General features: G+C 29.1%; 1 protein-coding gene across 1 annotated transcript in view; it reads right to left on the bottom strand.

The window, feature by feature from the left end:
- Positions 1 to 8,858: 8,858 nt before the first annotated feature.
- Positions 8,859 to 21,245, bottom strand: part of LOC101234878 (aladin) — a 68,737-nt gene continuing 56,350 nt past the window's right edge. The window contains exons 15-17 of the mRNA XM_065809832.1: positions 12,796 to 12,871; positions 9,273 to 9,357; positions 8,859 to 9,111 (exon numbers count right to left, since the gene is read on the bottom strand). Of these exons, the coding sequence (XP_065665904.1) occupies positions 8,923 to 9,111; positions 9,273 to 9,357; positions 12,796 to 12,871 (350 nt within the window). The 3' untranslated portion in view covers positions 8,859 to 8,922. The remainder of the gene's footprint in view (positions 9,112 to 9,272; positions 9,358 to 12,795; positions 12,872 to 21,245) is intronic.

Genomic DNA, 21,245 nt, shown 5'->3' with positions numbered 1-21,245 from the left:
GCAAAAAATCTTGTTGAGTTTATGCCTATAAGAGTTCTTATTAAAGCAAAAGGCGGATACACGAAATATTGATTTAATCATAATTTATAATTTATAAATTATAATCATAATCCATTATAACAAAGTTTATTAATGGTATTACTCTCTCAATATAAATATATGAATATATCTCTTTATTTTTCATCTTTTTTTTAATTTTATTACAAGTATATAATCGTTTTTTTGCAACTGCAGCTGCTTTCTTTTTCTTTTTGCAACTGCAGATAATGTAAGCATTTTATCAATTACTAATTACTACTTTGTATATTTACTTCAATATATGGTATTTATAAATCACGGTTTTATAAAAATGGGGGTCGGTGATTAGACCGAACTTCTAGCTCCAGCCATTACTTATTTTGTTGCATATATATGAAAATTGTATTTATTGTAGAAAGCGAAATAAACATAGTAAAATATATATAATATATATATATATATATATATATATATATATATATATATATATATATATATATATATATATATATATATATATATATATATATATATATATATATATATAAATATATATATTTATATATATATATTATATATATGTTAAACATTTTAGGTAATAGATTACATTTTTGTAATATATATATATATATATATATATATATATATATATATATATATATATATATATATATATATATATATATATATATATATATATATATATTATATTATATGTTAAACATTTTAGATAATAGATTACATTTTTGCTGTTGCATGTGATGTGACTTTTCACTTTCCAAATGGTTCCGTTAGATGTTTTAAACTTATCTACTTCTTGAAGGTATAGTTTGCAAATTTTGCACCGAATATCTTAGCATTTGAATATGCCAATCTCCTTACTAGTTACTTCAATATTTGAAGAAGTAAGTCTTCTTAGTAAGTTAGGAGGTTGATTAAAAGCTAATACCGGGTGAATATTAGAAAAAACATTTTTAAATTTTTAATTATAAAATACTTTGAGCAAATGGTTAGCTTCTCTTATAAAAGGTTGGCAATTGAGATTACTATAGAATGTTGTCACTAAAGGAAATATTTCTTTAGATTCCTTTTTTGGTGCTGGTTCTTGTAGTTTTGCATTATGGAGTGGTTTTTCAATAATTTCATCAGGGTATTCCCAATCTTTTAACCATGACTTTAGTTCGATTAGGCGTAATTTTTCGATTTCATAATTAGATGTAAAAACAATTATTCTTTTAGCTAAATTATAAGAAATATTCTTTTAAATGTGAAATGGATGATGACTGTTATAGTTTAAATAGTCATGGGTGTTAGTTTCTTTATAGTAAATGTCTGTTTGAATTTTATTATAATTTTCAAGAATGATTGTTATGTCTAAAAAGTTAATTACACTGTAGGTACTACCATTTTTTATATTGTTTTTAATAAAAATATTGTGAGAAAAAAGAATTACTGGATTTTCTATTTGTTTCACTGTTCTGCTATTTTTGAATTTATATATATATATATATATATATATATATATATATATATATATATATATATATATATATATATATATATATATATATATATATACATATACAGTATTGGACAAAACATTTGCAACCAACATCGAACAATGCTAAAAAGTGTTCCTAATTTACTTGTCTTAAAAACGAAACGAACTATACTACCACAGCAAACAGCTCAGGAGTCTGGAGTCATAGCATGCCATGACATGAGCAATCAGCTGACAGGTGACAGCACACAGGCAGAATTTTGTTGACAAGTGCCATTTTGCAGCGGACAAAACAAGTGCAACTTTTTTGGTTTGTTTCATTTTCTTAAGTCTGGTCCGTGTCAACGTCACGGAAGTTTTTTAATAATTAAAGGAAGTATCCAGAGGTTTCCAGAAGTTTCCAGAAGCATGCAGAAGCTTCCAGAAGTTTCCAGAAGAACCATCTGGAACCATCCAGTAGCATCCAGAAATATCCAGAAACATTCAGAAGCATCCAGATGCATCCAGAAGCTTCCAGAAGCATCGAAAAGAAGCATCTAGAATCTTCCAGAACAGCTTCACACAGGTTCATTTTACTATATAAGAGACATGTAAATCGACATGTAATTCAGTCAGTATATGGAAGTCAATCAGTCAGTATTATCAAGACAGTTTATCGAATTGAGTTTTATCAAAGTATTTTATCAAAGAACATCAATACAAGAAGTGAAATACAACAAGTGTTTCATTACATCAATACAGTCCACATCTAACCAAGACGTTGTGTTCCACAGAGCATTATTGTATCATCACAAGGTAAATGTAATAGGGTTTTATTTATCATTTTTATGACTTCAAGTGCAAAAATGGCTCCCGACAGTCTTGGATTGGAACTAAGAAAGAAAATTATCGGCGATTACGTTAGTGGATTGTCACATCAAAGTATTTGTGATAAATATCGCGTGAAAAAATGGACCGTATCAAGACTATGTTCCAAATATCGTTCTACGGGGAAGTTGGCAGCAGATAACAAAAATGGAAGACCGCGTTCCACCACTTCTAGAGAGGATTCTATGATTGTCAGATCCGTCAAGAAGGATGCCTGGATATCATCAGTCAAGATACAAAAACAACTAGAGCTGCCTGTATCGGACCAAACAATCAGACGACGTGCTGTTGAAGCCGGATTATTTTCTCGACGCCTTGCAAAGAAACCCCTGATTTCACTAAAAAACCAGAAGAGAAGACTCCTTTTTGCTACATTTCATATTGACTAGAATGTGCAGAAATGGCGAACTGTCCTCTTCAGTGATGAATCGAAGTTCAACATCATTGGGAGCGATGGCATTTGCCATGTACGTCGACCGGAAAACGTCTCGATTTACGTTACAGCCATAAGACCGTGAAGCATGGTGGAGGCAATGTAATGGTCTGGGGGTATTTTTCTGCAAACGGTCTAGGTCCAATACATCGAAAAGATGGAATAATGGACCGTTTCATGTATAAAAATATCCTGAAAGATGTTATGTTACCTCATGCTGAATGGAATATGCCAATAAAATGGGTTTTTTAGCAAGACAACGATCCGAAACACACTGCAAAAGTAGTCAAGCAGTGGTTTCAAGACAACCACCTATCGGTGATGGATTGGCCGCCTCAATCTCCGGATCTCAACTCTATCGAGAACCTGTGGAGATCGTCAACCGCAGAATTAATCGTGAAGGTGTTCGTAATAAGGATCAACTGCTTGAACAAATCCAAAAGGCCTGGGCAGCAACTCCACAAAGTTTCATTGATCACCTGATCGAATCTTTGCCTCGAAGATGCAAGGCTGTGATCAACAACACAGGAATCGATTGTTTTCAACAAATTTATCTAGTGTTACTTGATTGCAACACTTAAGTAAATAACAAAATTGACTAATAGTTTAGAGCAAAATTGACAAATAAGTCTGCGCGTATAATGGTAATCATAAAACAACCGCGAGAAAAAAAAAATCTGCATCGATCAAAATTCAAGAATCTACCTCGTTGTCACGGCAAATACTTAACGCACATATGGCCCAAGGTACAAGAAATGATAGCCTCGTGAAAAATGTCGTCTTATAACAAACACCGATTGAGAGAAAAACTATTGAACATTGCATTTATTACGTAAGTAATAAACAATATAATATACAAAACGTTATGGAAAAGATAGTAAAACAATCTAAGATACCACCAGTATACCAGGGTTTTAAAATGTATATTTTTATAAATAATCACCTGACTGAAAAGCATTACCTAGAACTTTAAGGTTACAAGCGTGGGAGTGTTACAAACTACTTTTTAGTTACGACAAGCGCGGGAGTGTTACAAACTATAATTGGGGCAAAATAGCTTTTTCATGTATCAGGCAAAAGAATTTTGCCTTATCTAATCACGGTACTAGGTGTGGATTTAAATAAATATAACTTAAGAAAGTTAAATAATGCTTAGGTAGCATGGAACTAAGTGGTCAATTCACCTAATCTGATCTGGATCTTGGTTAAAAAAGTTCCGAAAATACTTGTGCAACTTGAAAAAAATTGACTAATAAGCCGATTAATTGAATAATGATTTTGCATTTAATATTGCACCGTTCTTTGAGTGCCATATTTATGATGTCTAACATTTATTATAATGTACGAATTGCTATAGAAACAAAACGGCGTAGTTTTAATAGATGAAATTTGCAAAAAGTTGGCTAACGAAGTAGATTCTATATGTTTACTGTATAAAGAAAACCTGCATTCATCTTAAGCGAAATTTTTGTTGAAAACCATACCTTAAAAGATTGAAATTGGATAACCTTGAACTCATTTAGTAAGCTATTAATCATTTATACTGTATTATTTTATACTTTAGGGGTCGTTCATAAAATACGTACGCTCATAGGGGGGAGGGGGGAGGTCTTCAAAAAGCGTACGAAAGCGTATGGGGGGAGGGGGAGGGTTCAATTTAAAAGTACGCCCTTCGATTTTCTAATTAATCACAAATAACCAGCTAATCAGTAGAAAAGTTACATTCTGACTAAAGGTTCTAGTTTGCCAACATAAAAAGATGTATGGTATATGGAGTAGAGGGTATAGCTTCCCTCTATGCACACTCATGTATGGGCGCCCTCAGAATTTTTTGATGTTCCAGATAGGACACTTTCACACATCGTGCAAACTCCTAACTTAAGTTTGTTTATACCTATGCCAAATGAGAAGGCCTTGCAAAATATCGGGATGGTGGAGGCCTATGAACAAAAAACCCTAAAACGCTTGCCCTCACCTGCCCATATGTGAGGGCACTAAAAAAGGCCATAACTTTTGTAATTTACAATATTTTTCTACAAAAATTAAAATCTGTCGATAAATTTAAATTAAGTTTTAGATCCTAAAGTTGAAAATTTTGCTAAATATTTCCCTCACGTTTGGGCAGTGAAGGGGGAGGCAAACGTTTTAGGGCTTTTTGTTCCTAGGCCTCCACCATTCTAAATTTTTGCAAGGCCACCTTATTTGGCATATAAACAAACTTAAATTTGGAGTTTGCACGATGTGTGAAGGTGTTCTATCTGGAACATCAAAAAATTCTGCGGGGGCCCATGCACACATGCCACCCCTTATATACTGGCCCTGAGTAAGGCCTATTTTTTGAGTCGACAAAAACAGGTTTTAGCAGGGCCGTGGTTGATGGGTCGGAATCCCCCCCCCCCCCCCAAAAAAAAAACGTGTCATTAGCGTCTCAAAATCTTCCAAATTTGACCGCTAGGTTTTGCTAAATTAAAAAGCTTCTTAAATTAGCAAAAGAGCACAAAATTTGCTGTTTCCAATTAAGGGGTATAGGTAGCCTACCCTCGGCACTGGGTTTTAGCCATTGTTTTCAATACTATTGATCTCGTATAAAACTCGTTTTTTACTTACTAAAGAGGGGTGCCTGAAAAAAACGTCTGCCTTAAGTATAGTTTATTTTTATTTGATTCGTTATTAAAACAAAAAAAATTTCGGTAGAACATCTGCGGGAATCGAACTTGAGTCTCCGCCGACCGTTCCCTCCGCGTTATCCTCTCGACTAAACACACAGATTGTTCTTGGGTAGTTTAAATTTATTAAAATTTAAATTTGCATATATATTTGAAGAAGTTTTATGAATGCGCAAACAAAGGGCTTTGGGGTCGTATAAAGTATCTAAGGAACCCTCCACCATTTTTTTTTTAAATAAACTTTTTTATTGAAAAAAAAATATAAAAAAGGGATGGGGGGGGGGTATTTAAGGGGAAGGGGGGAATTTGAGAAACGTACGTACTTTTGAGGGGGGAGGGGACATAAAAGTACGCATGGCAACAGGGGGGAGGGGGTCAAATTTTAAAATTTTCGGCGTACGTACTTTATGGACGACCCCTTATGCTATCTAATCAAAGGTTATGATAACTTTAAGCAAAATTTTTGTTATTTCTTTTTATAATCTTAAACATTATCTTTAGTGTACTTTTAGTGTATAGCTTACAGTTTTTTGACAAAATCTATAAGTTTTTTGGTTAAGATATATTTTTGCTCTATCTGCATTTTTCTAGTGAATTTTTGAAAAATACCCAATATTTTAAAAATACACTAACATAATTTACAAATATATATATATATATTATACATCTTTGTATAAAGATTTTGCATGATGTCAATTTAAGCAATATTTTTCCTCAAAAAATACAACTAATGTTGTCTAAAGCTTGATGCATAGCCGTAACTGTCATTCATGTTCAATTTTTATTAATCAGTTGTATACAAATTAAATTTTCGGTTGTTGATTGGTGCCAAAATTTAAAGGTTTTAAGCACCTTCTAAAAGTTGTTTTTTATTGGTTCAGATATTCATAATGTGTGTTTCTATATGTTTTTTTTTTTTAAATTCTAAAGAGTTGTAACTTTTACTGCCTCTATTATTTATTATTAGCTGCTGTTGAAAACTAATTGTTTGTTGATGTTTTACAAGTTCCTACCTCAATAGAATTGTATGTTAATACGACAATTTATTCCAACATCTAACGTTAAATGGTATAATTAGCAGTGGTAAGTATTAAATTTTTTTTAATAACATTTTGAAGATGGCATTATTCGAATCTGTTATTGATCTAAAAATGTGGTCTCTGCTCAGTAGGTATATTTTTTTTAAAGTTACAGAGAGTAATATTCAGGTTATAAAAACTATTTTAAAATTAATTTTGATTATTAAAAACTGTTTTGTTTAGTAGTGTACATTGTGGATTTCAAGAATGAGATAAAGGTATAATTTTAATTCAGTTTAAATTTAATAATTTTTTATAGAAAAGATAATAAATCGAATTTAGTGAAAATTTTTTAACAAACATAAGAAAAATAATTTTGACTTTAAAAAAAATTTTGTCATAAAACTTTCATGCGCTAAGTAAACAGAGGGAGGTGAATCATGATAAATTAGGTGAAGTGAGAATTTTTTAAAAATATGAATCTGTGTGGATTAGGGAAAAAAATCAATTGATAAACTAGTAGGGGGCGTTTTTTTGGCACCTGAGAGTAGTTGTCCATGAGAAAGAACAAGGTTGCGGGGCTGTTTTGGAGGAGGAGGGAGAGGAAGAGCTTTATTTACACTAAAATTTCGCCGAAGCAGAAATAAAAGTTGTTTAAATGCTAATTCTAGTTAAAAAAAAAACAGTAATATATAGTAATTATACAATATCAAAAATTTTAATATTGACCATAACCAAAAGCTTCTCCCTTTCCGTAGTGAACGACGTGCTCCTCTATTTCCGTAGTGAACCACATGCTTCTCCCTTTCCGTATTTTTCTTTACTACTAAACTCTTTTCTTGTAACTCTGAGCTTAAATCCATTTTTATATTTTTCAAATTTTTGGAAAAAATACCTATTTTCCCGTTTTGAAACTTTTATTTTACGAGGGGCATGGGCGGATCTATAGGGTGAAATCGACTTCTTTAGATTTTTTTAAATGTATATTCTATATATTTAACACAACGTATTATGAGAAAATAGTAAATTGGCTGTTTAAAAATAATATGAAATTAAAAACAAAATTTTAAAAGCGAACTTCAAATTGGGCTATTGGAATAACAATATATTGCGTCATTACATAGTTACTTAGTATCAGACTGATATTCAAAAAGAAATTTACTCAAAAAGTGTTATTTTGTTTATTGCGTGCGATTACTATGGTATTCCCAGAAGAAATTATAATTTGTAGGTTTGCCCGTCCACTAATTATAAAATTTAAAAATTACCCTCCCCCATCCTTAAAAATCATTCTCTCTTACAAAATGTTTAGGATCCGCCTCAGATTAGGGTTGTATTCAACACATTTTTGCGAGATAATTAATATTGGAAAATGATCCGATATACCGGATATAAATACTTAAATTTTAATTTTTATATTAATAAATTCTATAATTATCATTTGATTTTAAAATACGATTTTCAAAAAACTTTTACCATTTTTGGTTGTGTTATAATCAAACAATATAATTAAGATCCACCACAACAAAAACACGTTTAACACAAAAACCTTTATTTGATACGACTTTTTTTAATTTTTCAGAAAACCTGATATTGGCTATCTGGTACAAAACATGTTAAATGCTGTTTTTTGTGATTTCATTTATAACTTCAATCGTAGATGATTCACAATTTCCACTTATTATGCTAAACTCGGTTATTGGTCTATGAATTAAAAAGTTGTTGATAAAAATAAATATTCCTCTGCCTTTTATTTCGGAGCTTTTAGCTTAATGAACACTTTTAGCCCTGAACCCTGACCAAACACTAACCCTAACCCTAACCCTAACCCTGAAACAGCATTAACTATTTTTTAAATGAAAGTTCAAATTGTTTTCAGCTCGAGACTTATCAGTCTCTGCGAGACAAATAATTGTAAAAATTTTTTTGAAAAAATCTTTAAATTCTTTAAATTTTTTCAAAAGCTCGTAATATTTAAGTGAGAAATAGAAAATGCATTGTATATATCTGCACAACTGTAATAAGGGCTCATGTTTTTTATTATTTTTTCATTAACTAAAGACTTCATTAACTAAAGATTGGATAAAGACTTTTTTTCATAAGGATTAAATTCTTTATCTATAACATAAAAATTTAAACATTTTAAAAAAGTTTCCAACAGTTTTTTTGAAAAGTGCAGTTTCCAACAAGTACTCTTTATTGATCCATTTTTTATTTTTACCTTTTCAAAACGTGAAAAATCTTTGAACAAAGGTAAAATACAACTACAATACTATATACTTATATATACAATTGTAACTCAACAGTTTCATTACTATCGTCTTCGGTCTGCCTGTTTCAAAATAAACAAAAAATTAATGTAAAAATATTTCTTAATTATAAATCAAAAGCAATTCTAAGATTTATTTTTTATTAAGTTCAAAATGTAGTGTCATCGTTTACACTGTATAGCGACATATCTGATCTTGGGAAAATAGTAGTATTAGCATTATTATCCGTCAATTGATTACTAGGCTCTTCTCTTGCATGAAAGTGAATGGCTGGTGACAAGGTAAGCGTTGAATTATAAAAAAAAGGTATTAATGAAAGTGTTTCGCTAGACCAATACTATAACAAACAAAAAAATACTGAAAGTTAAGCACAATTAAAAATAAATAAATTATTTTGTTATTATACATATCTTTAATATTTAAAAAATATTTAAATAATAATAATTCCTAAAACTTATTTTAAATAAAGTTCATCCTTAAATTGAACTAAAATCATACCACAGAGAGCAGAGCACCTTTATCGTATCCTCGAACAAAATCAAACATAAGTGGGGTTTCTTCAACTTCACCGTTAACAAATCCGCTATAATATACACATACTTATACATACACACGTACTAAATATACCGTTTTTAACATACTATATATATTGTGCTTAAGTTCGGTCATTTAAGTTTAAACATTTATTTATCACGCATAAACGAAAAATTTATATTTTTTCCTCTAAAATATAAAGACAATTATATCGATAATTGATATTGTAAAAATAAAGACATGAAAAATAAAAACTACTGATCGATATTTAATTTCAAATAAGAACATATACTTTGACCGAAATTTCAATATCGTCTAATAAGTTCGGTTGCTATATAAATTATAAGCATCACAAACTTAACGTCGCAAATAATAAAAACTAATTTTTAAATGTTAATTTATTGTAAAACGATGATATAATATCAGTTAATATTAGTAGCTAAGGAGGGCGTCGACCCGGGCTCTAAAAAAAAAGAAAAGTTTTTGGAGGTCAAAGAAAACAACAAGGAGCATATATAAAAAAGGTTTTCTTTAAATATAAATAGCATTTTTATTATTATTATTATTATTATTATAATTAGTCAACTATTTTATTACATTGAACTTTCTCACTCTTCATAGCTGTCGTCTATTCTTTCAAAACTATTTAACAAGTGTTTATCAGAGTCTTTTTTCCAGTCTGCTAGAAAGCGACATCTGTTTTTTAAAAATTCTGGAGAGTGATCTGACCCGTCTACCGTCCCATTAGTCTTCTTCTATCATAAGCAAGGTTTTTGTGTCTTTAATTAACAAACACTTAATCTCTCATCGTAAATCTAATAACTTACTTTCTGATCATTAACATGGATTTCGATCTTCGTGTTCTACTGCTGATTTGTTAACGATAATAACTGATAGGTTTTATCGTGCATTAGATAGACGTGGAGAGATTAAGGCTATCTCTCTCAACATTTCTAAAGCCTTTAGTAAAGTTTAGCATGCTGGTCTTCTCCATAAGCTCTCTTCTTACGGTGTATTAGGTAACATCTTTAAAATTATCGAAACCTTCCTTACCAATCTTAGTATAAATGTTATCCTCGATGGACAGCACTCTTCTTCATTTTCTGTTAACCTCACTGGGTTCCTCAAGGTTCTATCATTTTCCTTATACTTTTTTAAATTTACATTAACGATCTTCCAGAAATTTTTACATCTAAGGTGGCATTGTTCGCTGATACTATTTATTCTTGTCTTGGTAAGAAGCCAATACTCTCTGATTGCTTGGAGGGGACATATGAGCTTGAAAAGGATCTCACTTCTGCTTCGTGTTACTCGTCATTCAACTGAGTCTCATCTTTTTACTGTGACTGTTCCTAAGTGCTCCAAAAATTCTTATTTGTCTAGTTTTTTTCCTTGCAGCCTTGTTGGAAGTGTAGATGTTAAAAAAAAAAAAGTTTGTATACTTGAAGTTCTATGCTTTTATATACTTGAAGGAATTTCTGTAATTGCGGTGATTGCTATAGGCGGTGTTGGTAAGGCTTGAGTACTTGGCACAAAATTTAATCTGATAGCTAATTTATTATTAGTTGTCTTTTCCTGACACAACATAAAATATCTTTGTTTTGAAGCCAGAACGCACATTGTCGATGAGAAAGCTTTAGTCAATAAGCTGTTTAATTCAGGCTAGCTAGGTTTTTTGAGATCTCTGAAACCTTCTTGAATGAAAATTATTTAGGATTCTGCACCATTTACTTTTCACTGTCCTGAAAAGCCTACATCAAGTGGCTGTAGCACGTGAAATGTAGGAGTTGGTAGCTTAAAAATAATACTCTCTTCTTCTGCTAAGTGATTTAGTTCCAGCGTTACATGTGAGACATAGTCGCCTAAGAAAAAGATTTTGAAACTTTCAAGCTTGCGGCAATGAAGAACAAATGCCTTTTCAAAACGTCTAGCAAAGGATAGCCCGATCGTCCAGCAAAATTGCGTGACACCATAAGTAGTACTGTTTAGCCCGTCTTGAGTTAGAAGTCATTTAGACATCATTCAAATAATTAGATAGTAGATGGTAAATTGTAAAATAGTAGTTTGTAAATTGTAATTTGTAAAAAGTTTTTAGGCCCTTTTAAACTTTTTTGACACACTTCCTTCAATTTGTCATGATCACATTGAAGGCCAGATTCATCGAAACAAAAAAGTATAGAATGGTTGCGAATCTATGCATATTGTACATATCAGAAACTTGTGCAAACCTTTTGATTAAATAATTTGAAAAATTATAAAATAAGTCATTAAAATATACACAGTTTATAAAAAAGGGTTTGCAAACATTTCAAACAAATTTAAATTTACCTTTTAAAATTTGCGCCTTTTTTTATTAAAAAACATTTTACTAAAAATATATTTATAGACAAACATATAATTTTAGTAAATACTATCAATCAATAGTGTCTGGCTGAGTCGACATTGCACAGTTTGATGGGATATTATTTGACAAGCTGAGCGATAGCTTATCAAAATGACATCTGATAAATGAGTAATAGCAAGTAAGATGTTCGCCGCCATCAAAACACATTTGATCTGAACTAAGTAGCTATTTAAAACATACAGTATTTCAAGTCTAGTCAAACTAAAACCAATATCACTTATAAATAATGAAATATTTACTAAAATGTCCTTAACGTTGTCGCATAACTTACTTACCATTTTTTTTTAGTACTCCTACCTTCATCCACAGCCATCAAACCACGAGCCATCCATACTTTTTCACGTAAATTAATAAATGACATTGATATATTTACTTGCAAAAGAACTATTTCAGTGCATTGCAATTATTGTTTTGTAATAAGCTCATGTCAGTGATGTAAATTTATCAGCAAATTTTATTTTAAAACAGGTTAATTCTTAGAATAAACAAAATGATACCTTATTAGTAGTTGTCAAAGAAACTTTTTTTACCAAAATAAAAATAAAATAACTTTTACTTATAAAGTTGGTTGACAATATTTTATTTCATTCTTAACTTAGTTGAATTTAATCTTACACACTGTCTTTTATTTATTAGGTAACTGCACTCAAAGAGACTTCTCATTTACTTCTATTTGTTAGGTAACTAGGCTTAAAGAGACTTCGTTTTATAGAATTTGTTCTATTTATTGATATTATCTATTGAAGTCAATCATATTAGCAATACTCTAGAATTTAAAAACTAAATATTCATTATATTTAGTATTTATATAAATAAAATATATACTCAAGACTTTTTTTTATCTAAATTTAAAATTAATTACAGCAACTTATATTTAGTTTTAACTTTAAATTTTTATTATTATTATTATAATTATTTAAAGGATTTCATAAAACAGAATACATTTATAAATCACATTTACAAAACACAAAGAAAACTTTCTTTGCTTTCTTCTAATATAGTAGTATATAAATAACAAAAAAAGTGTATATAGTAACAAAAAAAAAAAACTTTTTTTTTTTACACAAGAAATTGATAACTTACCATGGTATTAGTTGAAGAACAGGAGAAATTTTTGTATGAAAAATTGCAATATATGGTGAATCTGTTGAAGCATCTCCTTAAAATCATATAGTTGTATATGAGCATATACATTTTAAAGTTAGTTAAAAGCTATACAAAAAATCATGATATCATACTAATTGTTGGTAAATCAAAATAAGCTAACACACATCAACACAAAAAACAAGCAAACACACATAAACACACAAAAACAAGCAAACACACTTAAACACACAAAAACAAGCAAACACACATAAACACACAAAAACAAGCAAACACACATAAACACACAAAAACAAGCAAACAGACATAAACACACAATAACAAGCAAACACACATAAACACACAAAAACAAACACACTTAAACTAAAAAGTTTTGGTTGGGACAAATAGCATTACAGTTAGTAAATTTTATAAAAATTGTTGAAAAAATCTTCTTTTTTTTAAATACCTCTATAAAACTAAACATCTTAGACCCATATTTATGTTCATATATTTAAAGACTACACATATATAATTAAAAAACATGTATACAAGATAACCCTTTACTTGGCCTTGATGCCAAATGGCGTCATTGATTTTTAATAAGAATTTTTTTTATGTTCCATATAAGATAACACATATAAACTACTTTCATGCATATACTACTCTTATACAAATTAGAAAATAAAGAAGTTTGGCGCATTTTTGATGTTTTTAAACAACTTGGTAAGTAACTAATTGTATCTATAATAATTTTGATTTTACTCACAAGATATAACTATTGAATTTGTAATGTTATACACGGCTTTGAAGTATACAAGGACTGAAGTATGAAGGACTACATTGTGTAAATTTAGATATTATATTGTTAGTTATCAAAAAACTTATTGCTTTACTTTAACTATTTCTCTATATCATGTAAAATATCCATGACTCCATATGAAGTTATTGCCAAATAAAGAAGTCATTTTGCAGTGATTCGCAAATTTATGCAAACATTTATTTTTAAACATCATGAATAAAAAGAGCAAATTCTTCAAGAATTTTTAACCAGTGGGAATATTTCGGATCTGTCTGAATAAAGTGATGACGATGATGATGAAATAATAGATGATCCCTATATAAGTCCAGTCAATCAATGTAGTACTGATGATGAAGAATCTAATGAAGATAAATCCTTATCTATTATTCTGGATAACCAAGCGTTACCTGACTTTTAATATCAGTGGAAAAAAAAAGACACTCCACACCTATTCAATGGAAAGTTTTCTGATCCACCTGATATGGATGCAACACCTTTATATTATTTCAGTTATTTTTTTTCAAAACTCATTAATTGATTTGATTGTTGAAAATACTAATTTATACAGCGTCAAATGTACTGACAAAAGTATTATCACAACATCTGATGAAATTCAAAAAATTATTGGAATGCATATAATAATGGGTATTATTGTACTTCCAACATATAGCCCCTATTGCTGATATTATGACACTAAAAAGATTTTAACTACTCAAGTGTTACTTGCATTTTGTGGATAATAATATCTTTGCCAACACAATAACAAGTTATTCAAGATTAAGCCGGTAGTAAATGCCGTATGCATACAATGTTTGAAAGTTGAACCTGAAGAATCACACTCAATAGACGAACATATTATTCCATCAAAAACTCGAAATACAAAGATTAGACATATAATCCAAAAAACCCCTAAAAATGGGGATTTAAAAACTTAGTTTGTGCTGAGGCCTCTGGATTTATGTATGATTTGTATATATATTCAGAAAAAAATGAAGCCATAGATGAAAAGTATAGTCATCTACAGAAGAGTGCACAAGTAGTAGCGAAACTATGTTAACACTTACCAAAACATAAGAATTATAAGTTATTTTTTAATAACTAGTTTACCACAAGAGATCTGATGATATAATTAAAAACAAAATGGAACTCTTGCTGCAGGAACTATTAAGGGAAATTGTAAAGCTGGATGTCTAGTTATGTCAAACAAAGTTATCAAAAAAGATTAGTGCATACGATTACTATTTTGATAATAACTCTGGCATTATTATAGTGGGTAGACAATAGCACAGTGCAATTAATTTCAAATTATATTTGTATTGAGGCAATGAGTTTGATTAAAAGATGGAACAAAACAAAAATGGATCGAACAGATGTCCCTCGTCCTCATATTGTAAAATCTTACAATCAGAGAATGGGTGGTGTTGACTTGCAACACCTTATGATGAATCAAGATACGATCAAGTAGACCATTGGCTATTGTCTTCAGAAACGAAACAACATCGTCGTTTCTCTAAAGCTTCTGTTAGGGTTCGGTGTGAAAAATGTAAAGTTTATTTATGTTTAGTTGCTGATCGAAATTGTTCTTGAGACTTTCACTTTAAAAAATAAAAGATTAAATTTTTAAAAGTATTTGATTTCTTTATGATGGGTTTTACTGTTACTTGGCACTGATTCCATATGGAGTCATTTTAAATTTAGGTCTAAATTTTCCTAATTTTTTTTTATATAAATTACTTTTATATCCAAATCAGCTCATAAACAGCAAAAATATTTTTTTTGAGACTTTTTTATTAATTTGCCAAGAAAACACACATATATTTAATTAAAAGCTATATGTTATAATTCAAACCTAATTATTGTCCCAGTGTAGTAAGATTTTAAAAACTAATAATAATATATTTTTTACGGAAAAGAGGAAATCCACTGCAGGGTGGTAGCTCTTCTATTGAGAATCAATACCTGCATTTTGCATTAACTGTCAGAAAAACTCAAAACAGTACAATCACAATTTTTAACTCTTCATCTTTGCGAAAAAAATTTTAAAGGAAAAGTTAAATATAAGTTACCCAAATGTTTTATTTGCTACAAGGCGATTTGAACACTTACAAGAGTGTGAGCAAGAAGCAATAACTAAAGTTTTCAAAAAAGAAAAACTTTAACAACTTAATACAAACTTGACTAAAAAAGTTCTTGATTTAGAAAATTCTAATTTTAAATCAAGTCCAACTGTGTCAGCAAGTCAAAATAATTAAGTATAGCAGTGTCAGATAACTGAGCTAGTAAGGTCAATCATCTGTCAATCATGCAAAACCTAAATCTCAAAAATTCAAAATATTATCATGATAAAGTCAAAAATGAAAATCTCCTCATATTATTATTTTAACTGATAAACTGGAATGAAATTCTTTTTTAAAAAGTTCATGATTAATCAAGAATGATAAATCCAACGGATCTGAACTTATAAATGTATTTAAAAATCCTGATTTGACTGAATCTGAATGATATAAATCAAAACAAGAGTGAAACAAAATAACCACAATATTGACTTAAATTTTTTACTTTTGGGAAATTATAAATTATAGTAAAAATAAAAAAATAGTAATTAATCACAAAAAGAAGAAAATTTAAATCATAAACTTTAAAACAAACAAAAACAGTCAAAAGAGTTGGGGTTCACAACCTTAGGTTGCTGATTAGGATATTGAATCAGTAAATTTCAAGAATTGTTATTTAAGTATAAACAAGGAACTGATGCTTTGGTACATGTGACATCGTTGATGTCACATGAACATGTCAAAGAACTGATGCTTTGGTACATGTGACATTGTTGAATAGCAAGATTGATCACAAATTGAAGTTTATAAACCAGATGTTATTTGTATTACAAAAACTTGATTTAAAGAAGCACCAGATATAAACAGAGATTCTTACATATCTTCAGTAACAATAGAAAGTATCATTTAGGAGGTGTTCGTGCATTTATGCCAAACAATGCATTAATCAGTTTACAATTTAAAAACCAATTGTGCAATCAGGCAGAAAGACTAGAGAATGATTTTTTAGTTGAAATTTAAAAATGAATTGCTTGAAAAAAAAATTTTAAATTATTGTATGCACTATGCCTACAAAGTATTGTCACCTTATGCTTAACTATGACAAAAAGAATAAAAACTATGTATCCTTTATCATTTACCTAACTTTTTTGATGAATAACTGCAATTCCAAGAGATAACACCTCTGATTCAGAATATAGTGTGGTAGGTAACATGGCCTAAAAATTTGATGATGATTAATGGTAAGAAATGATCAATGTACCTCCAACAATATTTCATAACATTAATTTAAGTCAAATTGCAACAAGAGCAGCAAAATCACATATAACAACACAAACAAGTTTATCAGTAAGAAATATTCAAGAGTATGAAATAATCAGTTTTAATTAAAGATGTCACGAATAAAGATTTTACTGAATACCGTATATTCATTTAGACTTTTGACTGAAGTGCCAAATATTCAGCAGCTGAATATTTGGTGGCTTTTAGTAGGTTTTGTGGAAAACTAGTTCCACCCTGCATCAGTGAATTATGTAAGTAACTACGTCACAGGTGTATTTGTTTCATTTGCATGTTGGTTGTGTTATTTGTGGATTGTTGTATTTAATTTTGTTACAAGTTCAAAAAACAGTTTTTACTATTTAATTATTATTTATTGAACTAATATTATCCAGATATTAAAGCAAGCAAATATATTTCAACAAAATATATAACTTAAGAAAAATACCTAAGCAAAAAAAATACAGCTATGGAAAAATATAACTTACCAAAATATAAAATAGTTTTAATAAAAAATACAAAAGCAAAACGTCCACCATAAATTAGTTTTAGAAATAGATGACAGATATAGATAAGCAAATCAAAATAAAAACTAAATATACAGAATCTAAACTAAAGCGCATCTATAGCAAAAATAAAGATAATAAATTAAGTTTATTTTTTGTTGTGTCAATTTTTAAAGGCTTCTTCATCTTTTCGAATATTTCCATTTTGAATTGATTGTTCATTATTATAAAATATATTAATAACAGTTGTGTGAACATACTGTCTTCCTGTTTCTAAATGGTCAGAACACATAAAACAAATGTTATTTTTGAACAGTTTAAGCGCAACTAGAGCTGACCTTTTCAATTTGTTGGAATATTTAGTTAATAACAATTTTTTAGTGATGTCTAATATGCAAAATAAAGAGCAAACATATTCTACCACGTTTTCACTAGGTTCAGTTCACCCTACCCTTGAGAGTATTTCCATATAAAGTGAAGAAATTTTTTTAGTTTGAAGAAGATCTTGACAAAAAGAACATTTAAATTTGGATTTAATTTTTTTTTTGTTATATACCCAGCAATATGAATAACAACTTCCTTTAAACTTTCACATAAATCAAAATACTTTCACATAAATCAAATTTCTTCTATTTTATTTTGTAATTAAAGCTGTTTCTAGTTCTTTCACATCATTATTAACTTCATTATTTATTATAACCATGGTTTAATAATGATGTGAAACATCATTAATTATTTAAACATGGTTAAAAAATTTCATTATTTAACCATGTATTCAATACCAGAGCTTCTTTAAGTAGAGATTTAAGGCTGATTATGTTTTCACAACTTTCAACTTCACGCAAACTAACCAGAAACCTTCTATCACTTATCTGCCTAAGTTTCTAAAATGTTTTTCAAGAGGATCAGTTTGAAATCTGCTGGTTAAAATGTAACCATATCCTTCTGATAGTAAATCTTTAACTAAAGATGCAGTTCCTTTTAATGCGACAATTAGTGCATGTGATGTCTGAGCTGAAAGTGATGATTTGTGACATCCCTGTAAATTTGTATTATATCATTCACTTACATATTGAGCAAGAGCATTTAAAAATTCAGGTTTTTGATCATTTGCAACAACAGCATTTCCTATTTTATTATTAGTATTATATGCATTCTTCAACCCTTGAAATTAGGAAGAATGAAGTCAGCAATAAATCGCCAACCTTAAAATGTTAGAGGTCCACATCGGGTCAGCAAAAAAAATTTTACATGAAGGGGTTACCATAAAACATAGAAACGAGGTCAGCAATTTTGTGCAGACCTCAAACACTTTTAGGTTGGCAGTTAGGTTGGGATTGCCAAATGCTGACCTTAATTCCAAGGGATGATTCTTTGAATTTGAAATTGTCTACCAAGTATTTATTAAATAAAGGAAATTAACAGCACTTATTTCTTTTTGAAAATAACTTTTAATGACAGAATATGTTGACTCATGGTAAATTTGCAAAGCAAGCTTAAAACTTTATTTATTTTTTCCTGTAAACCAATTGAAGTAAGTTTGTAGGCTTTCTTTAAATTAGCAGGCAGTAAGTTATCTTTTTCATTAACTTAGTGAAATAACTGCCAACAAATATCGTCAGCTTCAACATTAATGATCCTCAAATTTATCAAAATTGAATGTTGGAAAAACAAACCTCTTTGAATGTAATAAATTATTCCTGATGTTTTTTAAAGTATGACACTATCAAATAATGTGTAAATTTTAATTTGTCTATAATAAAAAAAAGTTTTCTGTAGAATTGTACCTTTTTATGAGTTTTCTAAATGCAAGGGTATTGGTTGAATGGTTGTCTGTGATGATAGCACAAATTTTAAAATTAGCATAAAAAAGATTTTTAGACATTCTTCTGTTTAAGCCATTCAAAATATTTGTTTCAGGACATGCTTTAACAACAAAAGGTATAGAATATTTATTACCAACCAACATAAAAACTGCAACTCCTGAATAAAATTCTCCATTCTCATCTTTTCCAACAAATTTACAACCATAATATTAAACACTTTTTGCAAGTACATTTCATCAATTAACAAAACTGAATCTGAATTTTTTCTTCCTTTAATAAATATTTTAATCTTTTAATTGGTTTGACTTCACCTTGAGTTGATGCTTTTAAATATGAAAATGAAGGAAAAGCAGATTCATCTAGTAACAAGTTGTAGGCAACAACTTGCCTTGAGGTATATTGCAAAATCAAAGCAAACCGAGTAAGTTTATTACTATATAATTCTCTGCCATGCAGGCTTGAACAGGAATGGTGTGAGATCGAAAACTATTGCTGACCATGCAAATGATTTTTTTTTGTTGACTTGATCACAACTGTTTAGATGTTTTGATGATTTAAATATTTCAGAAATGTGCTAAAAAATGAAACGCTAAGCTAAACAGTTTAGCTGAGCGTTTTTTTTTTCAGCACATTTCTGAAATGTTTAAATCATCAAAACAAGTCAACAAAAAAAATCAAAAAATCCTTGTTTTTTTTAGCTTAGTCTTTTTAAGTTTGAAAACTATGAAAAAATTAAAAAAACTGAAAAAGAAAACAATTCCTCACGAAAAAGAAATGATATAAACTTTAAAACAAAACTCAAAAACCAAAAATTGAGGCGAAATTTACTTTTTATGTTTTTAATTGCGGTTGAAATAAATTACTTTAAATCTTTTGAAATGTTTTATCGATTGTTTAATAAATTAAAAAATTTTATTGAAATCATTGTTTATTAAAAATGTGAAACTAAATTATTGAAATGAAATAAATTTAATATTTTAAAATTGTATTAACATTTTTTTTTAATAATAACGTAGTCTTTTTAAAATAGTAATTTTTAATCATTGCATTAGTAAGTCAAGTTTAAAAAAAAAAGCTTTTAAACAATTTTTTGTAAAAATAGAAACAAAAAAAAAATAAAGAAATTAAATCATTCCATTGCAACAGGAAGATTTTAATTAAACTTATTCATATTTAAAGTATTTTAAAAATGTAATCTTACGAAAGATTTTTAAAAGACATGGGGGCAATTCCATATGAAATCATCCAAAAAAAACATTTTCGACACCCTTATGTCTCAGAATTTGTTCATTTTTACCTCACATGCAGTCCATATTAAAAAAATAATAACTGCGAAAGTTTTAGTTAAAAATACACATGGGTTCCAGAGATATCATCATTTAAAATAATGCTGACTCAGCATTTTAGTGATTATCTAAAGTGACTACAAAGCAACTTTGACATATAGTATCTTCATAATAGCTTCGGAAAATTTCCTAAAATTTTGTACCATTATAGATTTTTAGTTGTGGAATCCAACAATAGCAACCTCAAGACTCGATTGTCTCAGGAAATTTATCCAATTTTATTCAAAATTATTGACTTGTAAATTCATAATTTTTGGAGGTAAAATGAAGACTGTGGCCCAAACTTTATCTTAGATTTACTCAAAAAAATTAGATTCATCAATTGTCTCTCTAATACTTGATCAAAATTTGCATTTAAAAATTTCGTCTTTTTAGAAAAATTTAAATTTTGTAACGAAAGTAATTGAAATGTTTTTTAAAACATTTATTTGAATAAAACATCAAATAGTGTAATTTATTGACGAGTTTAGGGCATTTATAATCGTCTGCCAAGGGAGGGCCAGGGGGCCTCTAATAAACTCTGCCTCTCCCCCTTCCTCTAATCTACCTGGATTTTATTTTTTTAAATGCATAAAATAATATAATAACAAATAAATATTAAAATTTAATTTAAAAGCTTAATTTCTTTTTTTAAAGTT

The sequence above is a fragment of the Hydra vulgaris genome, chromosome 11 (genome assembly GCF_038396675.1).
Source record: "Hydra vulgaris chromosome 11, alternate assembly HydraT2T_AEP".
In the NCBI taxonomy this organism is placed as follows: domain Eukaryota; kingdom Metazoa; phylum Cnidaria; class Hydrozoa; order Anthoathecata; family Hydridae; genus Hydra; species Hydra vulgaris.
The sequence above is the reverse complement of the archived record's forward strand: the minus strand, read 5'-3'. Positions and strand labels throughout refer to the sequence as shown.